The following is a 22518-nucleotide window of genomic DNA, read 5'->3' as shown; positions in this document are numbered from 1 at the left end:
AGGAGGTTACTAGCCACTGATTTCAGAGGCAGAGGAGAGGAGGGAGGAGGAGAGGGGACTGAATTTACACACAGGCAAGTTGATAGCATCTCCAGCCCTCAGCCTGTGACAATGTGACAAAAAGAACATGGCTGCCCTCATTGTACCACAGGAATAAATAATCATAAACTTTTGAAGCTGTTTGCAGCTAAATATGCTGTGTAAACTATCTAATCTTTAGATAAGATATATAGACAAGTTACTTGTTAGTTTTTCATCTCGGATCCGCTTTAAGACAGCAAACCACAGTGTCTGAGATTTATTTGATTTGTGAAGATTATGCCTTTATTTGATTGCTTTCATCATAGTAGGAAGACCTTTAAGATTTAAATAGCTAATTTGTATTATAGAATTAAAAACACCAGTGCTAAGAGGATCTTATACTAATGAACATTTCATGTTAAATCCAATTTGCACAGATCTATTAGCACTAGGCCCGATTTAGCTCTTTTCCTAAACATCTAAGCGGTCTTAATGCCACGTCACCGTGGATTCCTGTGTACAATGTGAACATTAGAGAAACCCACAGAAACAATTCAACAACTTCAAAATGATTTCAGATACGCCTTACTACTTATAAAGTGCATTTATTCATTGTCCATATACAGTAGTAGGACGTTAAAACTGCTAATGGCGTTCTCTATTTGGGATTGGCCTTTGTGCAATATTCTAGACCAGGCTTTCTCAACCAGGGTTCCTTGAGTACTCTGCAGGGGTTCCTTGGCATTTTCCCCCATCGCGGGGGGAGTGTAATAGAGCACCTTATAATAGGTGGTAGTACTTCAACAAGAAGCACTAAATTGGGAGGTCTGGAGACAGTATAATGAGTGGCAGTGTAATAGGGGGTAGTGAAATAAACAGCCACACATACTTTTAAAGACCATGCCTCCTCCAAAATAAATGCAGGGGTTCCTCAAGATCAAAAAAATTGTTTGCAGGGGTTCCTTGAGATCCCAAAGTTATTTGCAGGGTTCCTCCAGGGTAGAAAGGTTGAAAAAGGCTGTCCTAGATGCACAGTTCAGTGCCCAAAAGGTGAGTGATGGAATGGCTACTAACACAAAGCAACGGTAGTCATGTCCACCACTGAACTCCAACTATGCAGCAGAGCGGCCACTTCTCTTTAGTACCTATTGGAGCATTGCACTGAGGAGCTAACGGGCACACCAGACACTGATTGTACTGAGGAGCTAACAGGGTGATAGTTTACACATCATTGCTGACACCACCAGTCAATGTGGCTGAATGGACTGGAGAATCTACAATCACTATTGTTTCTGCTAAGGAACTTGAAGCTAATGATCTCTGCAATTACTTTCTCTTATGTATTTTAAATGAAACCTAATCCCAAGCAACAATCTAAACACACATGTAGGTGTTCAGATGCCACTGTACTAATTGTTAAAGGACAACCGAGGTGACATGTGACATTATGGGATAGACATGTGTATATATTGTATTAAGCAAACAAATAACTATGCTATGTTCCTTTTTTTCTTTCTCTGCCTAAAAGTGTTAAAAATCAGGTATGCAAGTGACAGTTTCTGTCTGGGTCGGGACTGGGTCGGACTAGGTCAGACTATAGCATAACCCTCACTGATTAGTAATTACAGTCATAAAATACTTTTCTGTCAGTAAATGGCTTCTGAGAGCAGGAAAGCGATAAAAAGGGTCAATATTTCATAGATTTGTGCTTTGGCATACTTCAATAAAGGTGTCATTGAGCAGAGACAATGAAACAGTAAAAACTTAAAAACTAGATTTAAATATAAAATAGAACTGTGAGAGATCTAAAAAGTCATTTTTTGGAGGAGGATGGATACAATTTTTTTCTCATCATTTTATTTTCACCTTGATGTCCTTTAAAAGCCAAAATTCATGGCTTTGTTTAACCTCCATGGCGTTAAATTTTGGCTGGATTTTGGCTGGATTTCTGTACAAAAGGTGGTTCAATTAACATTCATTAAATTTTTGCTTGTAACTTCACAAAATTTGTCAAACAAGGGTCTAGTGTACATTTTGATTATAATAAAAGCTTCAAGAACAAAATCAAATAAAAAAGTAAACTACATTTTATTTTCCCTTTCTGGCAGGCCACAATTTCCCAAATCGGGATGGATACATGCGCATGCGCAGTACAGCCCGGCGGACGTCCGATGACGTCAGCGCGCCGGCGTGGGACGCAGAAGTCCCAGGAAATGGAGCGCAGAAGAGCCCGACCTGGCAGCCGGCCTGGCCAGGTCGGGTCGGGCACCGGAGACCACCGGGAGCCTGAGGAGCGGCGGCGAGGGCACCTCCTGCCTGCCACGGGCTGGAGGAAGCCCCAGGTAAGTGGAAATTTATTTTTATTTTTTTAATCCCCTCCCTGAACCTTCCCTTTAAGGGAAAGACCATGGACCATGGATTAGGTTGGTGGTAGGAAAAATTGATGGGATTAAAGGGAACCTGAGATGAGAGTGAGATGAAATCTACCATATTTATTTCCTTCTAAACAATGTCAGTTGCCTGGCAGTCCTGTGGATCTTCTGACATACATGGGGTCTGAGTCAAAACCCTGGCACAAGCTAATCCAGTAAAATCTGAGTCAGCTGAGTCAGAGTACCTGATCTGCATATGCTTCTTCAGGGTCTATGGCGTAAAGTATTAGATATGTTATGGCCAGAACCCGAAGTCTGGCCACTTCGGGTTCTGGTTGGTCAAAACTAGAAGTGGCCATCTTACTGCGGCCAATGCCAGAAATGAATTGAATCCTGGCGGCTCCTTGCATCTCTCCTCGGCTCTGGCTCCTCCCACTGCCCTCCTATTTACCTCTGGCAGCCGGGGACACACACATGCACACCGAGTCGTTCGGCGCTTCAGGGAAGCACAGCGGGAACACTGCAGACATTGCTTCTGTTAGCACCCGCTCTGCAGTAATGAACGGCACGAATCCCTGCTTCCCTGCAGCGACAAAGGACCCTGTGTGCATGTGTGTGTCCCCGGCTGCCAGAGGTAAATAGGAGGGGGGAGCAGGGGGAAGAGTCGAGGAGAGGAGCACAGAGCTGCCAGGATTCAATTCACTTCTGACATTGGCCGCACTAAGACGGCCACTTCGAGGTTTGACCGTCCAGAACCCGAAGTGGCCATATTTCGGGTTCTGACCGTAACAGATATACCGGATAAGGAGGATTGCCAGGCAGCTGTTATTGTTTGAAAGGAAATAAATATGGCAGCCTCCATATCACTCTCACCTCAGGTTCTCTTTAAGTGTTGCGTAAGGCCAAGGGTAAAAATAGTGCTAGACTAGGTTGGTGGGATGATGTTTAGGGCAAGGACAGAAGTGAGGTTAGTGCTAGGGTAGGCTTGAGGTTAGATAAAGGGCAGGTAATAAGTATGGGCAACTTGCAGGAGCTCCGCTGACATATCAAATCCTAATATATCCACTTGTACCTGAAGACAAAATTTACCTGCACTGAAACAGTTGGAAAATGACTTGTCAGTCAAAATCATGGCCCCAAATTCCAGCATGGACAATAGCAGCAGATATTTTAAGACCTGTAAACTGTGAGGTGTGACCTTCACAGATCTTATATTTGTTGTGCAACCATATATCATAGATGCTGGATTGGTCTGAGAAGTGGGGAATATGCTTCATCTCTAGCGCTATGGACCAAATCTGATGTTCATGTGCCCATTGTGGTGCTTATGGTAGTAATCAGTAGTCAGCCTGGGCACTTTGATTGGTCTGCAGCTACATAGCTCCATACCTAGCAAGCAGTAATGCACGTGTTGTAACATCTTTCTTGTAAGGTGAACATTACATTTTCCAGCAATTTGTGGAGCTCTTCTGGGGATCAGACCAGAGAGCCTGATGAATTGTGAGCACCTTTGACACCATTTGACAATTTTTGGTAGGTGTTAGCCACTATATTCTGAAAATACTCCAAGACCTGCTGTTCAGAGATCATTCGACCGAGCTGTTTAACCATCACAATTTGGCCCTTTGCACAATCCCCTGCATTCTTTTATATGCTGATTTCTCCTGCTTTTAAGACATCATCTTCAAGAACTGACTGTTCCCTTGCTGCATTACATATCCCACCCCGTGACAGGTGCTGTTGTAATGCAAAAATCAGTGTTATTCAGGTTTTTTGTCAGTGGTTTTATTGTTGTGGTTGATCAGTGTAGAGAAGGACATATCTGTTGTACATGTCAGAAAGCAGACAATCCAAGGGCATACAATAATTCTTGTCATAAAGACATACAAAACACAACCAAATGTAGGTAAAACGTATGAGTTTCAATTATCAATATACAATCTGATAAATTCAAAAAAATTCCACAATAAAATCTTGTTGGCATCTCAGTTAACGGTAACCCTAGAGATGGAGTAATTGCTGTGTTATAAATGCAGATTTATACATACTTAGTCTGAATTTAAGTACATCTCAGTCATGAAAAGGGTTGGAATAAATCCACATTTATACTCTGCATGATCTGAATCAAGGAAGTAAAAACCGCTTCACTTAGCCATGAATAACGACAATAAAAACGAATGTTCCTCACAACAAAGAGTTAATGCTAAGCAGCATTCACCACCATGTGACCCCAATTTAAAATGGTTTCCAATTGGTTGTCACCACAAAAAGAATGGCCAACCAATAAATGGCAGCTGAAGAGTTGCCATAGAAACCTCAGATGAAACGAGGTAAGAATGCTAAGCCGCAGCTTCCCAGGCATGATAGTAAACACATAACAAGCAGAGGTGTTTAAAAATGTGACACAAGGTAGTAAAAAATATAGGAAAGCAACACAGGCAGACACACACACACACACTATATCTCCCTCTGCTAAAAAATACATTATATTCTTAATACACATTTATTTATTAATAAAAGTAAAATGGGAAATGTCAAATTCTGGAACTGTGTTACATTACATTTATTTCCCATAAACCTATTTAAAGTATATTCAAAGCCCTTGGCACTACTAATGCAGGGTTATTTGTAGCATGTGCCTCCTGACCTCTGATAATTCTGTACTAATAACTACTAATATACTTATATATACTCTACACATACTACATTTCTGTACTTTATGAAACAGAACACTTATAAAATAAAGACATGGGATCAATGCTTTAAAATGATATATTGTCACCTCGATGAATTTAATTGTCTATTGAGATGTACATCTATATCTATCTATTCATACCGATACATACAACTGTAATATACTCTCCACAATTCCCATCAGTATAATTGCAATGAAAAGAAGCGTTACCTCATTTTCCTCCTTGCACTCGCTGCTGGGAAGCCTCTGGTACTCGGCTTTCTCCCCCATGACTGCCCAGGGTACCAAGAGGAGAGCAGTCTGACATGAAGATGTCACTGAATCAGCACTCATGCAGCAGGTGTATGTATAAGATGTGTGTGCTGATGCACCAAGTGTGAGGCTGCATAACTGGTCACATGATATAAAGGGCTTCACAAGAACTTCTACTACAAACAGCTGCTAGGAAGACATGCTGGAGGATGACAATCCCTGGCTTCACATACTTCCCTCCCAGCAGAAATCATTTAAGTCTCATTGTTGTCAGAAGAATAAGTTGTGCCTGGATGACGGCAGAGTACAGCTGGGGTGAAGGGGGTTGCTTCTAGCACCAGAGTGAGACCAGCTACAGAAGCATGCTTCTTATGCTTCTTCAGCGATTTCCATTCAAACTTTGCACATTCCTGGAAGGCTGAAGCAAGAATAGGAAGAGGTGCTTCTTGTGTCACTGGCAGATTGGACCCTGAGTGTCACATAAAGATGGGCCAGGGTCAGAGCATACAGCAGGCTATTTCACTGACATACTTCACAGTGCAACAAGAAACACAGAAAAAGCAGCAGCAGTGTCCTCACAGTAGCAGATGCATTAACCATTTTGCTAGTTGTCCTCTGGTGCCATTGCCATCACTGCAGCAGCTGCACATGAGACGCAGGCATATTAGTACAAGCTACACAGCAATTCCAGAAGGTCAATCTACATCTGCACAGTAGACACAAGTGACCATGCAAAAGGCTGTCGCAGCTCTGCACTGCAGCTTCACGCCCCCCACTGCTGGGTACAATATACATCCTCCCTCTCTCGGTTAGTGCCAGCCGTTCTCTTCTGTCTCCACCTCTCACTGCAGATTAGTGAAGGTTGAGAAGAGACTCCCAACCCAGAGGCAATCACCCACAGCACATCTGCTGGCCAGCACCACCCCCACATCCATGCATCTTCATAGAGCAGAGAGGAAGGAGGGCTAAGCTAGCATGCTAAGCTTCGCACTGTCTCCTACTGGAAGCAATCTGCATATTTGCTGATCACACACACAGCAGCAGAAGGGAAAGAAACATGCAGGAGGTACTTCATGTAGTTTGGTGAGCAAATTGTAGATTTGTTTCTTAAAGTGAACCTGAGCTGAGACTTATATGGAGGATGCCATATTTATTTCCTTTCGAGCAATACCAGTTGCCTGGCTGTCCTGCTGATCCTCTTCCTCTAATACTTTTAGCCACAGACCCTGAACAAGCATATACAGATCAGGAGTTTCTGACAATATTCTCACAACTGACAAGATTAGCTTCATGCGGTAGTACAGAGGCACCAGAAGAATAAAAGGACTTAATTAAAAAGTTTAAAATTAACCTTCTTGCCGGTTATCCCGAGCTCAGCTCGGGGTAACCTGCCGCGGAGGATTCCTCAGACCCTGCTGGGACGATTTGCATAATTGTATTTTTTATACACGCAGCTAGCACTTTGCTAGCTGCGTGTCACTTACGATCGCCGCCGCTCCGCGCCGATTCGCCGCTACCCGCCGCATCAGAGGGTGCCCCCCCCAGAGACCTGTGCGCTGCCTGGCCAATCAGTGCCAGGCAGCGCAGAGGGGTGGATCAGTACTCCCTCTGACGTCACGAAGTCGATGACGTCAGTGACGTCATCGCGCCCGTCGCCATGGCTACGGGGGAAGCCCTCATGGAAATCCCGTTCAGAACGGGATTTCCAGATGGGCATATGCGCCGGCGGCGATCGGCGCATATGGGGGGACGCCGCAGGGAGGGGGGAAGCATGTAGCTAGCGCTAGGCTAGCTACATGCTAGAAAAGAAAATGCAAAAAAACACCCTCCCTGCCGTGCGCAGCAAATATTTAGAACGGCAGGGAGGTTAAGTGGGTAGCGGTGGACTTACCCCTTCAATACAGACAGAAAGGATGCATTTTATTGAAATTATTTATTTACATACTCCAGAAGGGTGCAACACGTTTTGCAGGTATATCCCACTTCCTCAGGCAATACAAGGGAGCATATAACTCATACATTGATAAAACAAAAGTAACAGAGGCGCCAACAAGTGTAAAATGGTTAAAAACCGTTTAAAAGGAGGGGTGTAGGTGGATACACCTCTCAGGTAAAAATAGACCAGCCAATACGCTGTTAATAAATAACAGTATTATTTATTGGGGATTCTCCAAGCATGCAACGCGTTTCACGGGCAAAGCTCCCGCTTCATCAGGCAATCGAATAGGAGAAACACAGTAAAAGGTCCAGATCTGAATCAAGCGCCTCTATGGATACATAGAGGCGCTTGATTCAGATCTGGACCTTTTACTGTGTACTGTGTATCCATAGTGGCGCTTGATTCAGATCTGGACCTTTTACTGTGTTTCTCCTATTCGATTGCCTGATGAAGCGGGAGCTTTGCCCGTGAAACGCGTTGCATGCTTGGAGAATCCCCAATAAATAATACTGTTATTTATTAACAGCGTATTGGCTGGTCTATTTTTACCTGAGAGGTGTATCCACCTACACCCCTCCTTTTAAACGGTTTTTAACCATTTTACACTTGTTGGCGCCTCTGTTACTTTTGTTTTATCACTATACAGTCCACCCTGGGTGGAGGGGTGTTTCCCCATTTTTCTACAGAGAGCGACTTTTTAATACCTGAGTGGGGTCAGGTTCAAATCATCCCCACCTGCATTCTCAGTGGTTGCCTTTGCGGTGACCCAGACTTGTGAGTATATTTACCACGTACTTTCATTTCTTCCTCATTTGTATCAACTTACTACACCATATTGGGCTCTCGGTCTCTTTGTTTACTTGTTTTCTAATATAACTCATACAGTCTGTTGCAAAGCTTAGCGCCTCTGTGACAGAGGCGCTAAGCTTTGCAACAGACTGTATGAGTCATATGCTGCAAAAAGCCAGCGTGTTTAACCCAGGCAATTTTGCGCATATAGTGTAAATTTTAATGTGTGCTTCACCCACCATACACCTTCTACACTTGCTGGCAGTCTTTGGTAACTGCATGCAATTTGCAATTTTATGTAGCAGGAACTCCATTATTTTAAACACTCAGGCATCGTGGTAGAAAACAGGCAGGTTTCCAAACGAATGTGTGCGTCACCATTGGAACGTAATTTTCAACAAGTGTGGTCCCAGTCCTACAGTCGTTTCATTTTTATTATTACATCAGTTACATACATAGTTATTTGGGTTGAAAAAAGACATGCGTCCATCGAGTTCAACCAGAAAATAAATTACACCAGCCTGCTCCCTCACATATCCCTGTTGATCCAGAGGAAGGCGAAAAAAAACCCTTAGGGCCCTTTTACAATTAATCAGTTGCTCTCAGTTATAACCGAAAGAAAACGGATTTTCAAAGTAATGCCCAGGTTTACCTATGGCCTCTTTTACACTTAAAGGGAACCTTAACTGAACGGGGGGTAAAGAGTTTTACTTACCTGGGGCTATTACCAGCCCCCTGCAGCAGTCCTGTGCCCTCGGCGCCGCTCTGGAATCCTCTGGTCCCCCGCTGTCACTCAGTTTCGTTTTTGACGACTCACCAGTCGCCGGCCGCCATGCGTATTATTGGACGCATTCACCAATGCAATTAGCGCTATTGCGGATATGCGCATTGATGCATATCTACGCGTGCGGAATGCGGCAACGCGTATTTTTGTACGCGTTGTGGTCCGCAATAGCGCTAATTGCATTGGTGAATGCGTCCAAAAATACGCATAGCGGGCGGCGACTGGTGAGTCGTCAAAAACGAAACTAAGTGACAGCAGGGGACCAGAGGATTCCAGAGCGGCGCCGAGGGCACAGGACTGCTGCAGGGGGCTGGTAATAGCCCCAGGTAAGTGAAACTCTTTACCCCCCGTCCAGTTAAGGTTCCCTTTAACGTGTTTTAACTGAAATCTTCTTCCCAATGCACTGCTATGAAAAAAACGCGTACTAACGCGTACTAACGCACACTAACGCATACCAATTGATTAAATGTAAAATGGCCATTACAAGGCATGGTCCAATTAGCCCCAAAAGGGAAAAAATTCCTTCCTGACTACAGATGGCAATCACATAAAATCCCTGGATCAACATCACTGGACATTACCTAGTAATTGTAGCCATGGATGTCTTTCAACTCAGGGAAAGCATTTAAGCCCCCTTAAAATGCAGATATAGAATTTGCCATAACTACTTTCTGTGGCAATGCATTCCACATCTTAATCACTCTAACTGTAAAGAACCCTTTCCTAAATAAATGGCTAAAACGTTTTTCCTCCATGAGCAGATCATGTCCTCTAGTCCTTTGAGAAGGTCTAGGGACAAAAAGCTCATCCGCCAAGCTTTTATACTGCCCTCTGATGTATTTATACATGTTAATTAGATCCCCTCTAAGGCGTCTTTTCTCTAGACTAAATAAACCCAGTTTATCTAACCTTTCTTGGTAAGTGAGACCTTTCATCCCTCGTATCAATTTTGTTGCTCGTCTCTGCACCTGCTCTAAAACTGCAATATCTTTCCTGTAATGTGGTGCCCAGAACTGAATTTCATATTGCAGCTGTGGCCTTACTAGAGAGTTCAACAGGGGCAATATTATGCTAGCATCTTGAGTTTTTATTTCCCTTTCAATGCATCCCAAAATTTTATTAGCTTTAGCTTCAGCAGCTTGGCATTGAATAAGATTATTTAACTTGTTGTCGATGAGTACTCCTAAGTCCTTTTCCAAGTTTGATGTCCCCAACTGTATCCCATTTATTTTGTATGGTGCTAGACCATTGGTACGACCAAAATGCATTACTCTACAGTTCTTTTTCAGTTTACCGGTTCAGGACCAGCCGCAATTAAAAAACGCACTCATGGCTGCCTAAGCCTGGTGTGATGTAGTTTTAACGTCGCCCGATCTTGTGCACGGGGTGCAATAACGCATCCCTGCCTGCATAGAACTCAGCTGTCTAAAGACAGCAGTGCTTCATAACTCTGTCAGGAGTGTTTTCATTAGCTCCTGGCCCCCTGGTTACTGTGAGCCAATCATAGTGATCAGGAAGTGCAAAAAGAAAGAGAAAGGTCCCTGGTCCGAAATGAGTTTAAGTGCTCCATTTTAACGCTTTTTATTTATGCACTGCAATCATGGGGCTGTGCAAAACATAAACTGAATTATGGAAGCTTTCAAATCAACCTAAAGTACATAAGAAATACAAATGTAGCATGTGATGTGATGTACATGAGGAAAGGTTGACTTCATTAAGAGAAAAACAAATATGTTTATCACTAGGAGAATAATATGCAAAATATTAGGAGGACCCTTCATGTGAATGTCTATTTTCTCCTTTGCGGTTTTCTTTTATTATTATTTTTCTTTTATTATTATTTAATTACTGAATCTGAGAGAGCCTAAGCGCTTTGAGTCCTATGGGAGAAAAGCGCTATAGAAATGTTATTGTATTATTATTATTGTATTATATGGATTATATAATAGACATTTTGCATCTATACTGTACTGATTTCAGCAGCATGGTCCAATGTGTGATCCGCAAGGACATCAGACAGTGCATGGCCAGCAATGGGCATACTTCTGCCTTGTGGATCAGTGTCTTCTTTGCACTGCTGCATGCACTGCAGCACTGTCCCATTCAGTGAAGGTGAATGGAGTCAGCTCTGCAGTGGAGAACAATGCAGGTGCCATGGGTTTCTGTGGTGTATTACAATGTGACAGCGTGTGCTCAGGCCCTCAGAACATCTCTCATGATGATCCCTGAGCAAATAAGGACTTAAAGGGATACTGTAGGGGGGTCGGGGGAAAATGAGCTGAACTTACCCAGGTCTTCTAATGGTCCCCCGCAGACATCCTGTGCCCGCGCAGCCGCTCACCCATGCTCTGGCCCCGTCTCCGGTTCACTTCTGGAATTTCTGACTTTGAAGTCAGAAAACCACTGCGCCTGCGTTGCCGTGTCCTCGATCCCGCTGATGTCATCAAGAGCGCACAGCGCAGGCCCAGTATGGTCTGTGTCTGTGCAGTACGCTCCTGGTAACATCAGCAGTAGCGAGGACACGGCAACGCAGGCGCAGTGGTTTTCTGACTTTAAAGTCAGAAATTCCAGAAGTGAACCGGAGGCGGGGCCGGAGCATTGGGGAGTGGCTGCGCCAACACAGGATGTCTGCGGGGGACCATTAGAAGCCCCGGGTAAGTTCAGCTCATTTTCCCCCGACCCCCCTACAGTATCCCTTTAAGTTGGCAGGACAATGGAAGACATGTAGAGGCACTGCACAGATGCCCCAATGCTGAGTGGAATGGTGACTGGAAACTGTAGAGAGTGTGGTCTGGAGGGTATGGTTGGTACTATGGTAGGACAAAAGAATGCATTAGAAGTTTAACTTAAACTAGGAAAACAGAACCTAGAACTCATTGTCGTTCTTCATAATCATTTCTTTGAGACACTGTTGCAGTACATAAAACATTGCAAAACATATTGTGAAAATTACCATCTGAGCAGCTATTGCAAATCAAAATCAGAAAAGAACACAACAGGGAACCTCTGTTCTTCCAACAAAAGAAAAATTATTATTATGAATTTATGACAGTGGATGATGCATGGTGCTTACAATATTTCCTGCTCTACAATAACGAAATTAATCTGTAAGGCAATTCCAAGTGTCTCCATGACTAATGTTCAGCAGACCTACAGAAATTAAATCCACAGGACAAATTATACAATATAAATGCACCACTGACTTCTTCCAGCTCACTCTGCGGATAATCTCAGCAGGCTGACCGAGGCTGAGGACATTACAGTATTGCTGCATATCAGCATGTATACAGTCATAAACAAATGTGGTTATACTTGTCCATGAAAAAAATTAGCCCAACGTACATCTCACTGAAAAAGTGCTGCATGCCTTCATTAAGTCTAGGTTCACAGTGGTCAGATGCACGCGTAATAATGTGTTATGACAACTGTGAACTGCAATGGAGACTGAACATATACTTTAATACAAATCCTGCATGCAGCGAGTTAGAATAATGTGATCATTTACAATGCAGTACAGTGAACAGACACATAGAATTATATGGGCAGTGAGTTGACATGCAGAATTATTCTGGAAGGTAACTGATCACCATGGACAGGGCCACAATGACTAGCATTTGCCCTATGTACATTATATCTGCAGTTGATTATCCATTAGGTAAGGAAAGCGTAAAAAATTAAGAATGTTATGCTACAATGATATTCTAAAATGGCCAGGACACATCTGTTGGTATCCCTAGAAAATATCTTAAACAACGGGATATTTTTTCAAATCAAATGTTTCTGTATCCAATTATGCAATCATCATTCATTAAGCCTATTTAACTTTGCTATCACTTTGTGCCCAACATCGAACATGAACCAAAGAAAACAAAAGTGAAAAGAGGAGATCAGAAAGTCCCTCAACAAGTATGAGGCACATATGCAAACTGTTGTAATTCCTACACCGTTCACCTGATTTGGATGTAAATACCTTCAAATTAAACTTGGCAGTCTGCAGTTAAAGCACATCATGTTTGTTTCATTTCGAATCCATTGTGGTTAAAAATGTTAGAATTGTGTCGATGTCCCAACTTCTATGGACCTGACACTATATATATATATATATATATATATATATATATATATATATATATATATATATATATATATATATATATATATATATACACACATATACACACACAGTAAAATATATAGTAAACCTCTGGATATATTTAACTCCTCCAGTCCCATCAAATGCGTCTGTATAAATTATGCAATGCATAACCAATTCTGATATACAGTAGTATATCACTCTGATATAGCAAACTACTTTAACTATGAAGGGATTATATTTTTTTTATAAATTATATATTTTTTTTAAATCAAAGAGCTATAGCATTTCGTAATATCAGTGTATCATCACTTGGGGCTAATTAATGTGATGCCTGGCAAAGCGTTTAGTAAATATTTACATGCATTTGTATGAGTAGGACTATAAGCATGTTGTGTGTTTATTAATAAACATATGGGTGAGAAGACAAAAAGATGTAGCTCTAAGCTTTATTGTCCAATATTTGTAAAAAAAAGAGCAACACCTTTTCAGTGCATAGCAACAATAAAGCTAGAATAAACACATTGCGCACAACAGTTTTAGGCTGCATTTCCACTTGTGCGGTGGGAATCGCCGCGGTAAAAATTCGCATGCGGATGCGAATTTCGCATGCGGGTCTATGCGAATTTTCATGCGAATTCGTATGGATGACGATGTATGCGAATTTAACCATGGCAGTGCCGGTGGGATTTTCCATTGTTTCTATGCAAATTCGCATGAAAATTCGCATACCCAAACCGCATGCGAATTTCCTATTAAATACATCGTATGCGATTCGCATAGCGGCATGCGAATTCTGATGGTTCTGCCATGCGAATTTTTTCTGCACAGAAAAACGCAAAGGAATCCTGACAAGTGGAAACAGTCCCATTCACTTGTATTGCTATGCGAATTTTCATGCGAAAAACGCATACGAATTCGCAATAGTGGAAATAGGCCCTTACTGGTATTTACGTAAGCAAAGCTGCAGATAGCGCATAGAGTTGCTAGTATATTGCGCATTACACTAATTACACTGTGTGCACATGCACACTATGTTGCACAAATGGCAGTACATTTCAGTGTGTGGTAATTTTACAGGTTTTTAGTGAATCAGGGCCAGTGATCCTTTTAGGCTTCTTTCCCACTAAGACGTTGCGTAAGATGCCACGTTAAGGTCGCATAACGTGCCCCTAACGCAACGCAGCGCATAGTGGGGTTAAAGCTGGACGTTACAGTGAGCCGCGTTAAGCAGCTCTTCACGCGTCCTGTGATGCCATGATGCATACTCTTGGACGCATGCGGCATCACGTGGTCCCGCCAGCCAATCGCCGCACAGAGCGCCGCTCCAGGAAGTAAACACTGCACGTCACACCGTGCAGTGTATGTTAATTAGACAAGACAAATAACACTTGTATCGCGCTTTTCTCCTGGCGGACTCAAGGCGCCAGAGCTGCAGCCACTAGGACGCGCTCTATAGGCAGTAGCAGTGTTAGGGAGACTTGCCTAAGGTCTCCTACTGAATAGGTGCTGGCTTACTGAACAGGCAGAGCCGAGATTCGAACCCTGGTCTCCTGTGTCAGAGGCAGAGCCCTTAACCATTACACCATCCATCCATTAGCCATGTGGCTGGCCAAGGAGGAGGAGGGAAGACCTCCTCCTCCAACACTACTGAGCATGTGCGCACAGTCTAACGCGGCTTAGCCGCGCATAACGCACAGCATGCAGCACTTTCAACTGACGTCCTGCATTACAATGTAACGCAACTGGGGCACTGTGAACAGCCCATTGATTTTTCATTACTGTGCGTGGGGTGCGTTACAGGCTGCACTAACGTGCGCCTGTAACGTCTCACTGTGAAAGCAGCATTAAGGTTGAAAATGATTAAATGGTAAATTTACCTAGAGAAATCGTTATCTTTTAGGCTATTTTTACATTAGTGCATTGCAACAGACAATAGATTTGCGAATGCAATAGTTTTATATTGCAATTGTACGTTCACACTGGCACATTAACAGTGCGCTGTGATGGACTGGTATAACGCAATGCATGCAGTGTGGTACAGCATAATGTGGGCAGTTGCAGTGAAGCATACTTTGTATGTACTGTATGCTTCACTAAATGCATCGCATAACGTGCCATGTAACTTATCCTCTCTGTTGCAATCCTGTTTTTTGAGGGAATGCAATGCCACGGCTTTGTGAAGTTGCCCCTTCTCCCCCCCCCCCCCCCCCCTCCAATCAGCACAAATAAAAATTCTAGCATGTTGATTATTGCTACATTTGTGCCGAAAAATTAAAGATTTTTATAAAGGTCAAAAGGTCACCCAGCCCCCCCCCCCCCCCTCCAACAGCCCATGGACACAAGAATTGTATGTTCAGTTAGTGCTGGGTTTGTGCCCATTTGTGCCTGAGTTATGCGCTTTTACGCGCAAACATCACTCAGGTGAGACCTCTTGCACACTACAAGCGATTCCGTTTTTTTATACGATCCGATTTTTGATTCCAATTAACCTCCTTAGTGGTAGCCACGAGCTAGACTCGGGGTGGAAAACTGCAGCTCAAAGCGGTAACCTCGAGCTACACTTGCGGTAGCCGCTGGGAGGTCCATGCAGAGCACTGCACGCAGCAGGTGATTTTACTCACCTCCTGGGCGATCCAGACGCTGGCGGCCATTACTCTTCCTCTCCTTCCAGGCTCTGCATCCCCCTGGTTAGATAGCTGACTGTCCTCATGATGACAGCCGGCAATCTCACTACAGGGTTACAGCGCCACCCGGAGGACCGAGGGAGAACTGCAGTGCTGGATCCCAGGGAGGTGAGTAAGTGCAGGGGCTGCTCCGGGCTCTCTCGTGGTATGATTTTATCTTGCTTTTAGGGTCTAGAGCAGGCATGGGCAAACTTGACCCTCCAGCTGTTAAGGGACTACAAGTCCCACAATGCATTGCAGGAGTCTGACAGCCACAGTCATCACTCATAAAGGCAAATGCATTGTGGGACTTGTAGTTCCGTAACAGCTGGATGGCCGAGTTTGCCCATGCCTGGTCTAGAAGCACATGAAAAAATTGTACCGCTTTTAGACCCTAAAATCAGGAAGGCATCATACCGCCAGAGGGACTAAAAAAACAGCAGCATGCAGTACTTTTTTTTTAATCGTAATCAAAAATCGGATCGTATAGTAAAATCGAAATCGCGTGTAGTGTGCAAGAGGCCTCAAACTGGCAATTGAATTTGCCGGTAAATTCTGAGCGATGTTAGGTGATAAGAAGCTTGCACGTTTTGAGCTTCTCATCACCTTGAATTGCATATGGCCCTGTGTGAGAATCAGACAAAATACGTCTATTCTCTAACTTTAAAAAAAGAAACTGCTGATGTTTCTGTAATATCTGCAGGCTGAAAGTAACAGGCAGAATAAACAATTGAAAAAGAAGGGCAGCTTCAAGTGAAGACAACATGGATGAATTACTAAGCAAGGAATACTCTGAATTCATATACAATACTATGAATGGCCTTGCTAGAAAAGAAAACAATGTTGCTTAGTTTTCAGAGTTTCAGCTACTAAAGGAAATAGACCAGCGAGGCCATTTATTATCATGTAAATACATTATGGCGATTCTTGCTTGAATTGTCCTGTGCGACCTAGAAGTACAGGAAATGATCAGTGAAGAGAATCCATGTTCAATTAAACAGCCGATCGCCTGCAGTGTTGCTATTTTTTTTCTAAATAATCCAACATTTTGGTAGAGAACAGCTTGAAGTGACCCTGTAGTGAACCTCCATTTCCCTTTCCTATCTGGCAGTAAGGCTGTGTACTACTCAGTCTTACTACCTCAGGAGCATTGGTTGCGTTCACTAACAAGGCTGCCCACGTCAGCCCACGATCACAGCTCCTCCTGCCTTGCTCCATCCTTTCCACATTCTTCACAGCAATGTTATGACTAGGGATGATCATTGAGATGCAAATCATTTCTCCTTGCATTTAGGCAGAGTTCACACACATTAAAATTCCTGTGCGTTTTGTGAATGTGCGAAAATGCGTTTGCCGCACATCTAATGAAAGCCAATAGAGAATTGCACTTCTAAAATTCACATTTTCATGTGTGGAAAAAATGTACTTCTTACGACATAAATCCGCCCAGCGTATGCTATTTTCCATTAACTTTCATAAGCCGAAAATTTGCATACAAACGCGAATTTTAATGCGAAAAAAGTAAAATATTTAAACCGGTGTATTCCGTGCCCAAATTACCATTTTAAATGTACGCCAATCCACGCTGTGTAAAATGTGTTCCCTCAGAAACATTGAAAATGTGCACACATGCTACTACTTTAAACTTAGCAGATACTGCTCCCACCAGTCACCTCTGTGGAGAAACTAGCGTGTGCACAGCTGCTTCTTCTGAACAAGTAATCAGTGTCTTTAAAAATACTTTCAGCACCTGTATTTATTCTTTTAATGCTACTTAACTCCCCAAGCCCCCTCTTTCCCCTGAAGACTTGAAGACTTTATGAATACATGTATGTTGCTTATCACCACTATGCCAGCAGTAGTATCAGCTACTCACTCCTAAAGTAATTAGTAGCAATCAGCAAAAATTGTGTTTAATTCTTCGAAGAGACGCAGCGTAGGGGAAGGCAGGACAGAGCCTGTGACATAGTGAGTGAAGGGTGAGGAGGAGGCAGCCATCCCTGTGCCACCAAGCCAGCAGCAGCCACCAATCTGACAGCAGCAAGGACCACTGTGCCACTAATGTGCCTGCAGCAGCCACCACTGTGCCACTAATGTGCCAGAAGCAAGGATCACTGTGTCACTAATGTGCCAGCAGCCACCACTGTGCCCCTAATGTGCCACCAGCAGCTACCACTGTGCTAGCAGCAGTCACCACTGTGCCACTATTGTGCAAGCAGCAGCCACCACTATGCCACCAACAGCAACCAATTAGAAGCCACCACTAAGCTAGCAGCAAGCCACCACTGAGCCAGCAACCAGTGGCAGTCAGCCACTATGCCAGCAGCAGTATCAGCCACTCACTCTTAGTGTACCTAGGAGCAATTGTGTTTATTCTGCTATGTCAGCCCCCTAGAAATCTTAAGAACAGGGGAGTACCTGGGTAACACAAAGCCTATGGCAAACACTGAAATTTCACTCTTCCCTCTAAAAACAGCATCTTTTCTTGTGTACATTTGTTATATTTGCCTGTGCTTTTTGGCTCAGGATAATGATAAAAGTAACTTTTTAAGAAATATCTCCTCTTACCCCCCCCTTTGTCCTCTTTTCTAACAGGTCTGATTGACGGGCAGGCACAGGGGCATGCATGGTAGCGCAGCACAGGAGCAGGTATGGGGGGGGGGGGCAGCACAGGGGCAGGCATGGTAGCGCAGCACAGGGGCAGACATGGCACCCACAGTGCTATGGCACCCATAGTACAACCATTCCTGCACCCCTCTAGATACGCCTCTGCTTAAGAATGCCTATATGGCGCTTGGCCTATAAAGCTTGTACACCCCTGCAATAAAGTGATACTTCTTATGTTTATAAGTGGTTCCCTCTGTAAAGTGTGACATTGTATTTTCCTATCCAGAAAGGAAGGGCAGAATTTGTAAGAGAGGAAACCAACGGTGGGTCTACAAGGAGGAGTATCCTCAGCTACAACAGTAAAGTGGAAACTGAATGAAGGAGTTATCCTATGAGTAAACATGATCTCACCAGAGTGTACTGAAACTGTGCCATTTCCCTGCAGTCATCATACGGAGAAGTGTACCTACACCAGAGTGTTTGTGCAACTGCTTCAGTAAACAACAATGTCCTTTATTTATTTTCATGTATATAAATATACATTGGGTATTGTTTTTAGAATTGCTATAGTTACTATAAATATTTTGGCATTTATTGCAAACAGATGATTAGGATGTTTCCTTATTACTCCTGGCACAGAGCATCATGTTTATAAGCACAAGCTCCCCTAGGATACTTCACTACACTTTAAAAGTGAACATGCGTCCAAATGGTGAGAAGTAAAACACAACTGAGAAATTATCATTCAGGTTGCTACCTCCACAGCTGTATATTTTTTTCCTGCTCTGAAACTGCGATTTTTTTCTGAAGTGTATGGAGTAAGGAAAATGTTTATGACTGAAGTCTGACTAGATTAGCAGCATGCTAATTTCAGGTGTGTGATTCAGACACTACTGCAGCCAAGGAGATCAGTAGCCTTGCCAGGCAGCTAGTATTGTTTAAAAAGGTATTACATATGGCCACCATCACGTCTCTTACTTTGGTTTACCTTTAAAACAAAAAGGTAATTGCAATTGTTCACCTTCACATGAGCGAAAAAAAAACTCCTTGGGCAACTGTTAAAAGCATAGCGAAGGCATAGATATTTTTTTTTTTTTTGCTGACATATCTAAATGTTTCAGACTGACGTGATCCCCATGAGGAAGTGGACTCATTCACAATTTGTCAGATTTTTATGATAAGTGACAGTGATTTATTGTTGGTAGTTGTACATTTTTGTTAGTTACTATTCACTGTAACTTTGCATATTATACATTTTATTGGCAATAATGTTATGTACACCATTGTCTGTATCTTTATGTAGCCATGTTTATTTTTTACTCTGTAGTGCCACAGGAGATGATGGCACAATATAAATCAATAATTATAATAATAATTTATAGTAGATTTTACTGGGCTAAATCTACATCTTTCAAGTATGCACATTACATTTTACAGTTTTCTGTGATAGTGGTCCTTTAAAGGAAACAAAGACACTGTCAATTCATTGTAAGTCTCTATGGTATAGTGATCGGTCTCCTAATGGTAATAGACAAGACAAATAACATTTATATTGTGCTATTCTCCTGGCGGACTCAAAGCGTCAGAGCTGCAGCCACTAGGGCACACTCAGTAGGCAGTAGCAGTGTTAGGGAGTCTTGCCCAAGCTCCTTACTGAATAGATGCTGCCTTACTGAACAGGAAGAGATGAGATTTGAACTCAGGTCTCCTGTGTCAGAGCAGAGCCCTTTACCATGTCACTATCCAATGACCTCCCAGATGAAATTGGGAGGTGAATTGGCCATGGAAGGTCAGTTCGGGATGAATTTCAGTGTAGATTATTCTCAGTGGAAGGGTTCTCTCAGAAGACATAATAATGACTCACTGTCAGAGGAGGTAGGAGCTTGGTGTGGAGACCAACTGTTGATCCCATTTTAAGTTTCAAAAGGTTTTATATGTACAGATATGACCATGAGATATTCATTATGGTATGTTTAGAACTGACAAGATGGAATTTGTTCTTCAGAATTTGAAAGTAAGTAGGTAGCCCTCATCATCTAGCAGTTGATCCACGGTGTGGATATTCAGGCTTGTCCATGCTTTAAATAGTTGAGAAGTGAACCAGAAATAAATGAGAAGAGGTTAAGGGCATGTAAGGTTAAGACCTTTTTTTGACACAGGTTTGCTTAAAGGTTTAAAAGCCCAACTTCAGACACATTTTTCCATAATTGCACTTCACAGAAATGCATAAAAAAAACATGCATTTAGAGTTGGATATGTAAAAACTTAGCAATGTAAAAACCTAATATTTTAGTTGTCCTCCATTTGCCCTCCACAAGTGGAGGGCAGTGTGCGCCCTGTACTACTACTACTACTACTACTGTGTAGTAGTAGTACTACTGTGTGTACTACTGTGTACTGAGGCAGCACAGGTCCACCCTAAAGCTGACCACTCCAATTTCTAAAGAAAAATCATTTGAGCGATCAGAAATTCTGATCGGAAGAAGAATTGTTCACTACACCATCAATGAACCAATCTTTACTTCCTATCTACCACAACCAATCAAGAAAATCCAAATTTTGGTTTGACAAAAATCCAATCAGACGACTATTTTTATAATCGTTTATAATCGATTGTGCGATTGTGAGATTATTTTCAACCAATCCCATCAGAATTTCTGTTCGCTCGAACAACTTTTCACTAGAAATTGGACCGTTAGTGGCCACCTTAATACTGCTTTCAGCACTTAGCTCAATGAGAGACAATTCTAAGGAGAAAAGATTTTCTATCAACCAGAACTGCTTCTCCATTAAATAGCATGGGTTCCCCCGTTCCTCCTCTTGCTCAGGTACCAGCTTTGCATGGCATTTGTCCTCCCATAGGAGAAACAAAAGACTTATGAAAATATTAAGGTGAAATTAAATATTACAACCACTTCATCTTTTTTTGATTCACATTTCACGTAAACAGCTAAAGGATCTGAAGAAAGCTCTATATTGCCTATGTAAGTGACAGCCACTAACTGTGTTATCCTCACAATGCAATTACCCATTCTCCTCAATGGACATCGGCAGTAGACAAGGGTGCTTTGCAAAGCGAGTTTGTCCTTTTTTTAAGGCACACCAAAGTGATAAAACCATGAGAGGTGATATTGCACCGAGGGTAGAGCCCCATGTGTGCAGCCTCTGCCTTGCCAATCCCTTGCCAGTTGAAATGGTAAATGTAGCTGCATGCAACCTACAGTGTTATTCTTTTTTAATGATCTCAGTGGGCGATGCAGTGCAGGTGCGTGTTTATTTGATAAATGTGGTGAGTGGACGAAGCCTGTTGGCAAATAGGGAGGTGTAGAAATAGGTGCACTATGCCCCTTTTCATTTCAATGGAAATGGAAGTGTCTGCAGATACAGGCAGGTATACACAGACACCAGTGTGGTGCACATCAAGATCACTTACCTGGTGAACAGAAAGCACTTGCAGCTGCTCTAAGATGATGTAGTAAGAATTGCAATTCCTTGGCTAAGGAAATTATTATTATTATTTATTGTATTTATAAAGCGCCAACATATTACGCAGCGCTGCACAATAGATAAATGGGTTAACATACAGGTAGAACATACGGAAACTCACAACAAAACAAGATCATGCAAACGATTTGATAACAATACAGTGTCATAGGTCAAAATAGAGACTGTTCGAGTCTACAAGAGGGGTGGTTGTGAGTAAGATTGCATAATCAAGCTGGATACATTAGGGAGGAGGGCCCTGCCAGAGGCTTACAATCTAAAGGGTGGGGTGGAGACAATAGGTGCGTCTTTTGCGAGGGGGTCTAACAGAACATATTATGGTGCTGGTGTAGGGGGGTATGCGAGCGTGAAGAAGTGAGTCTTGAGAGCTTGTTTGAAGGTATTAAAGGTGGGGGCGAGTCTGACGGCTGGTGGGAGAGAGTTCCAGAGAGTAGGGGCAGCCTTGGTGAAGTCCTGCAATCGTTATGTGTGGTGCGACTAGGCGCAGGTCATTAGAGGATCGGAGGGGGCGGGCTGGTATGTGCCTGTGGACCAGATCAGAGATGTAGGTCGGGCAGGTCTTGTGCACTGATTTGTAGGCCAAGCACAGGATTTTGAAATTGATCCTAAAGCTGATGGGGAGCCAGTGTAGTGCTTTACAGAGCGGAGTTGTAGAGGCGCTGCGGTGAGAAGAATGTATCAGTCTGGCTGCCAGATTCCTTACCAATTTAAGTGGGTCAGTACGGTTAGAGGGGAGGCCAGATAAAAGAGAATTGCAGTAGTCTAGGCGGGAGATGACAAGGGCGTGGATAAGGAG

At 43.0% G+C, this 22518-nt stretch overlaps 1 protein-coding gene across 4 annotated transcripts in view; it reads right to left on the bottom strand.

The window, feature by feature from the left end:
- The window catches only part of TNK2 (tyrosine kinase non receptor 2), a 238558-nt gene that overhangs the window by 121833 nt on the left and 94207 nt on the right, over nucleotides 1–22518 (bottom strand). Inside the window, exon 1 of one of the 4 annotated variants that reach the window (XM_068281238.1) lies at nucleotides 5299–6190. The exons of the other annotated variants lie outside the window; for them this stretch is intronic. Coding sequence (XP_068137339.1) covers nucleotides 5299–5421 — 123 coding nt within the window. The 5' untranslated portion in view covers nucleotides 5422–6190. Of the gene's footprint in view, nucleotides 1–5298; nucleotides 6191–22518 lie in introns of those variants that run through there. 4 annotated transcript variants of the gene reach the window in all.

This window comes from Hyperolius riggenbachi, chromosome 4, assembly GCF_040937935.1.
Source record: "Hyperolius riggenbachi isolate aHypRig1 chromosome 4, aHypRig1.pri, whole genome shotgun sequence".
Classification (NCBI taxonomy): Eukaryota; Metazoa; Chordata; class Amphibia; order Anura; family Hyperoliidae; genus Hyperolius; species Hyperolius riggenbachi.
The sequence above is the reverse complement of the archived record's forward strand: the minus strand, read 5'-3'. Positions and strand labels throughout refer to the sequence as shown.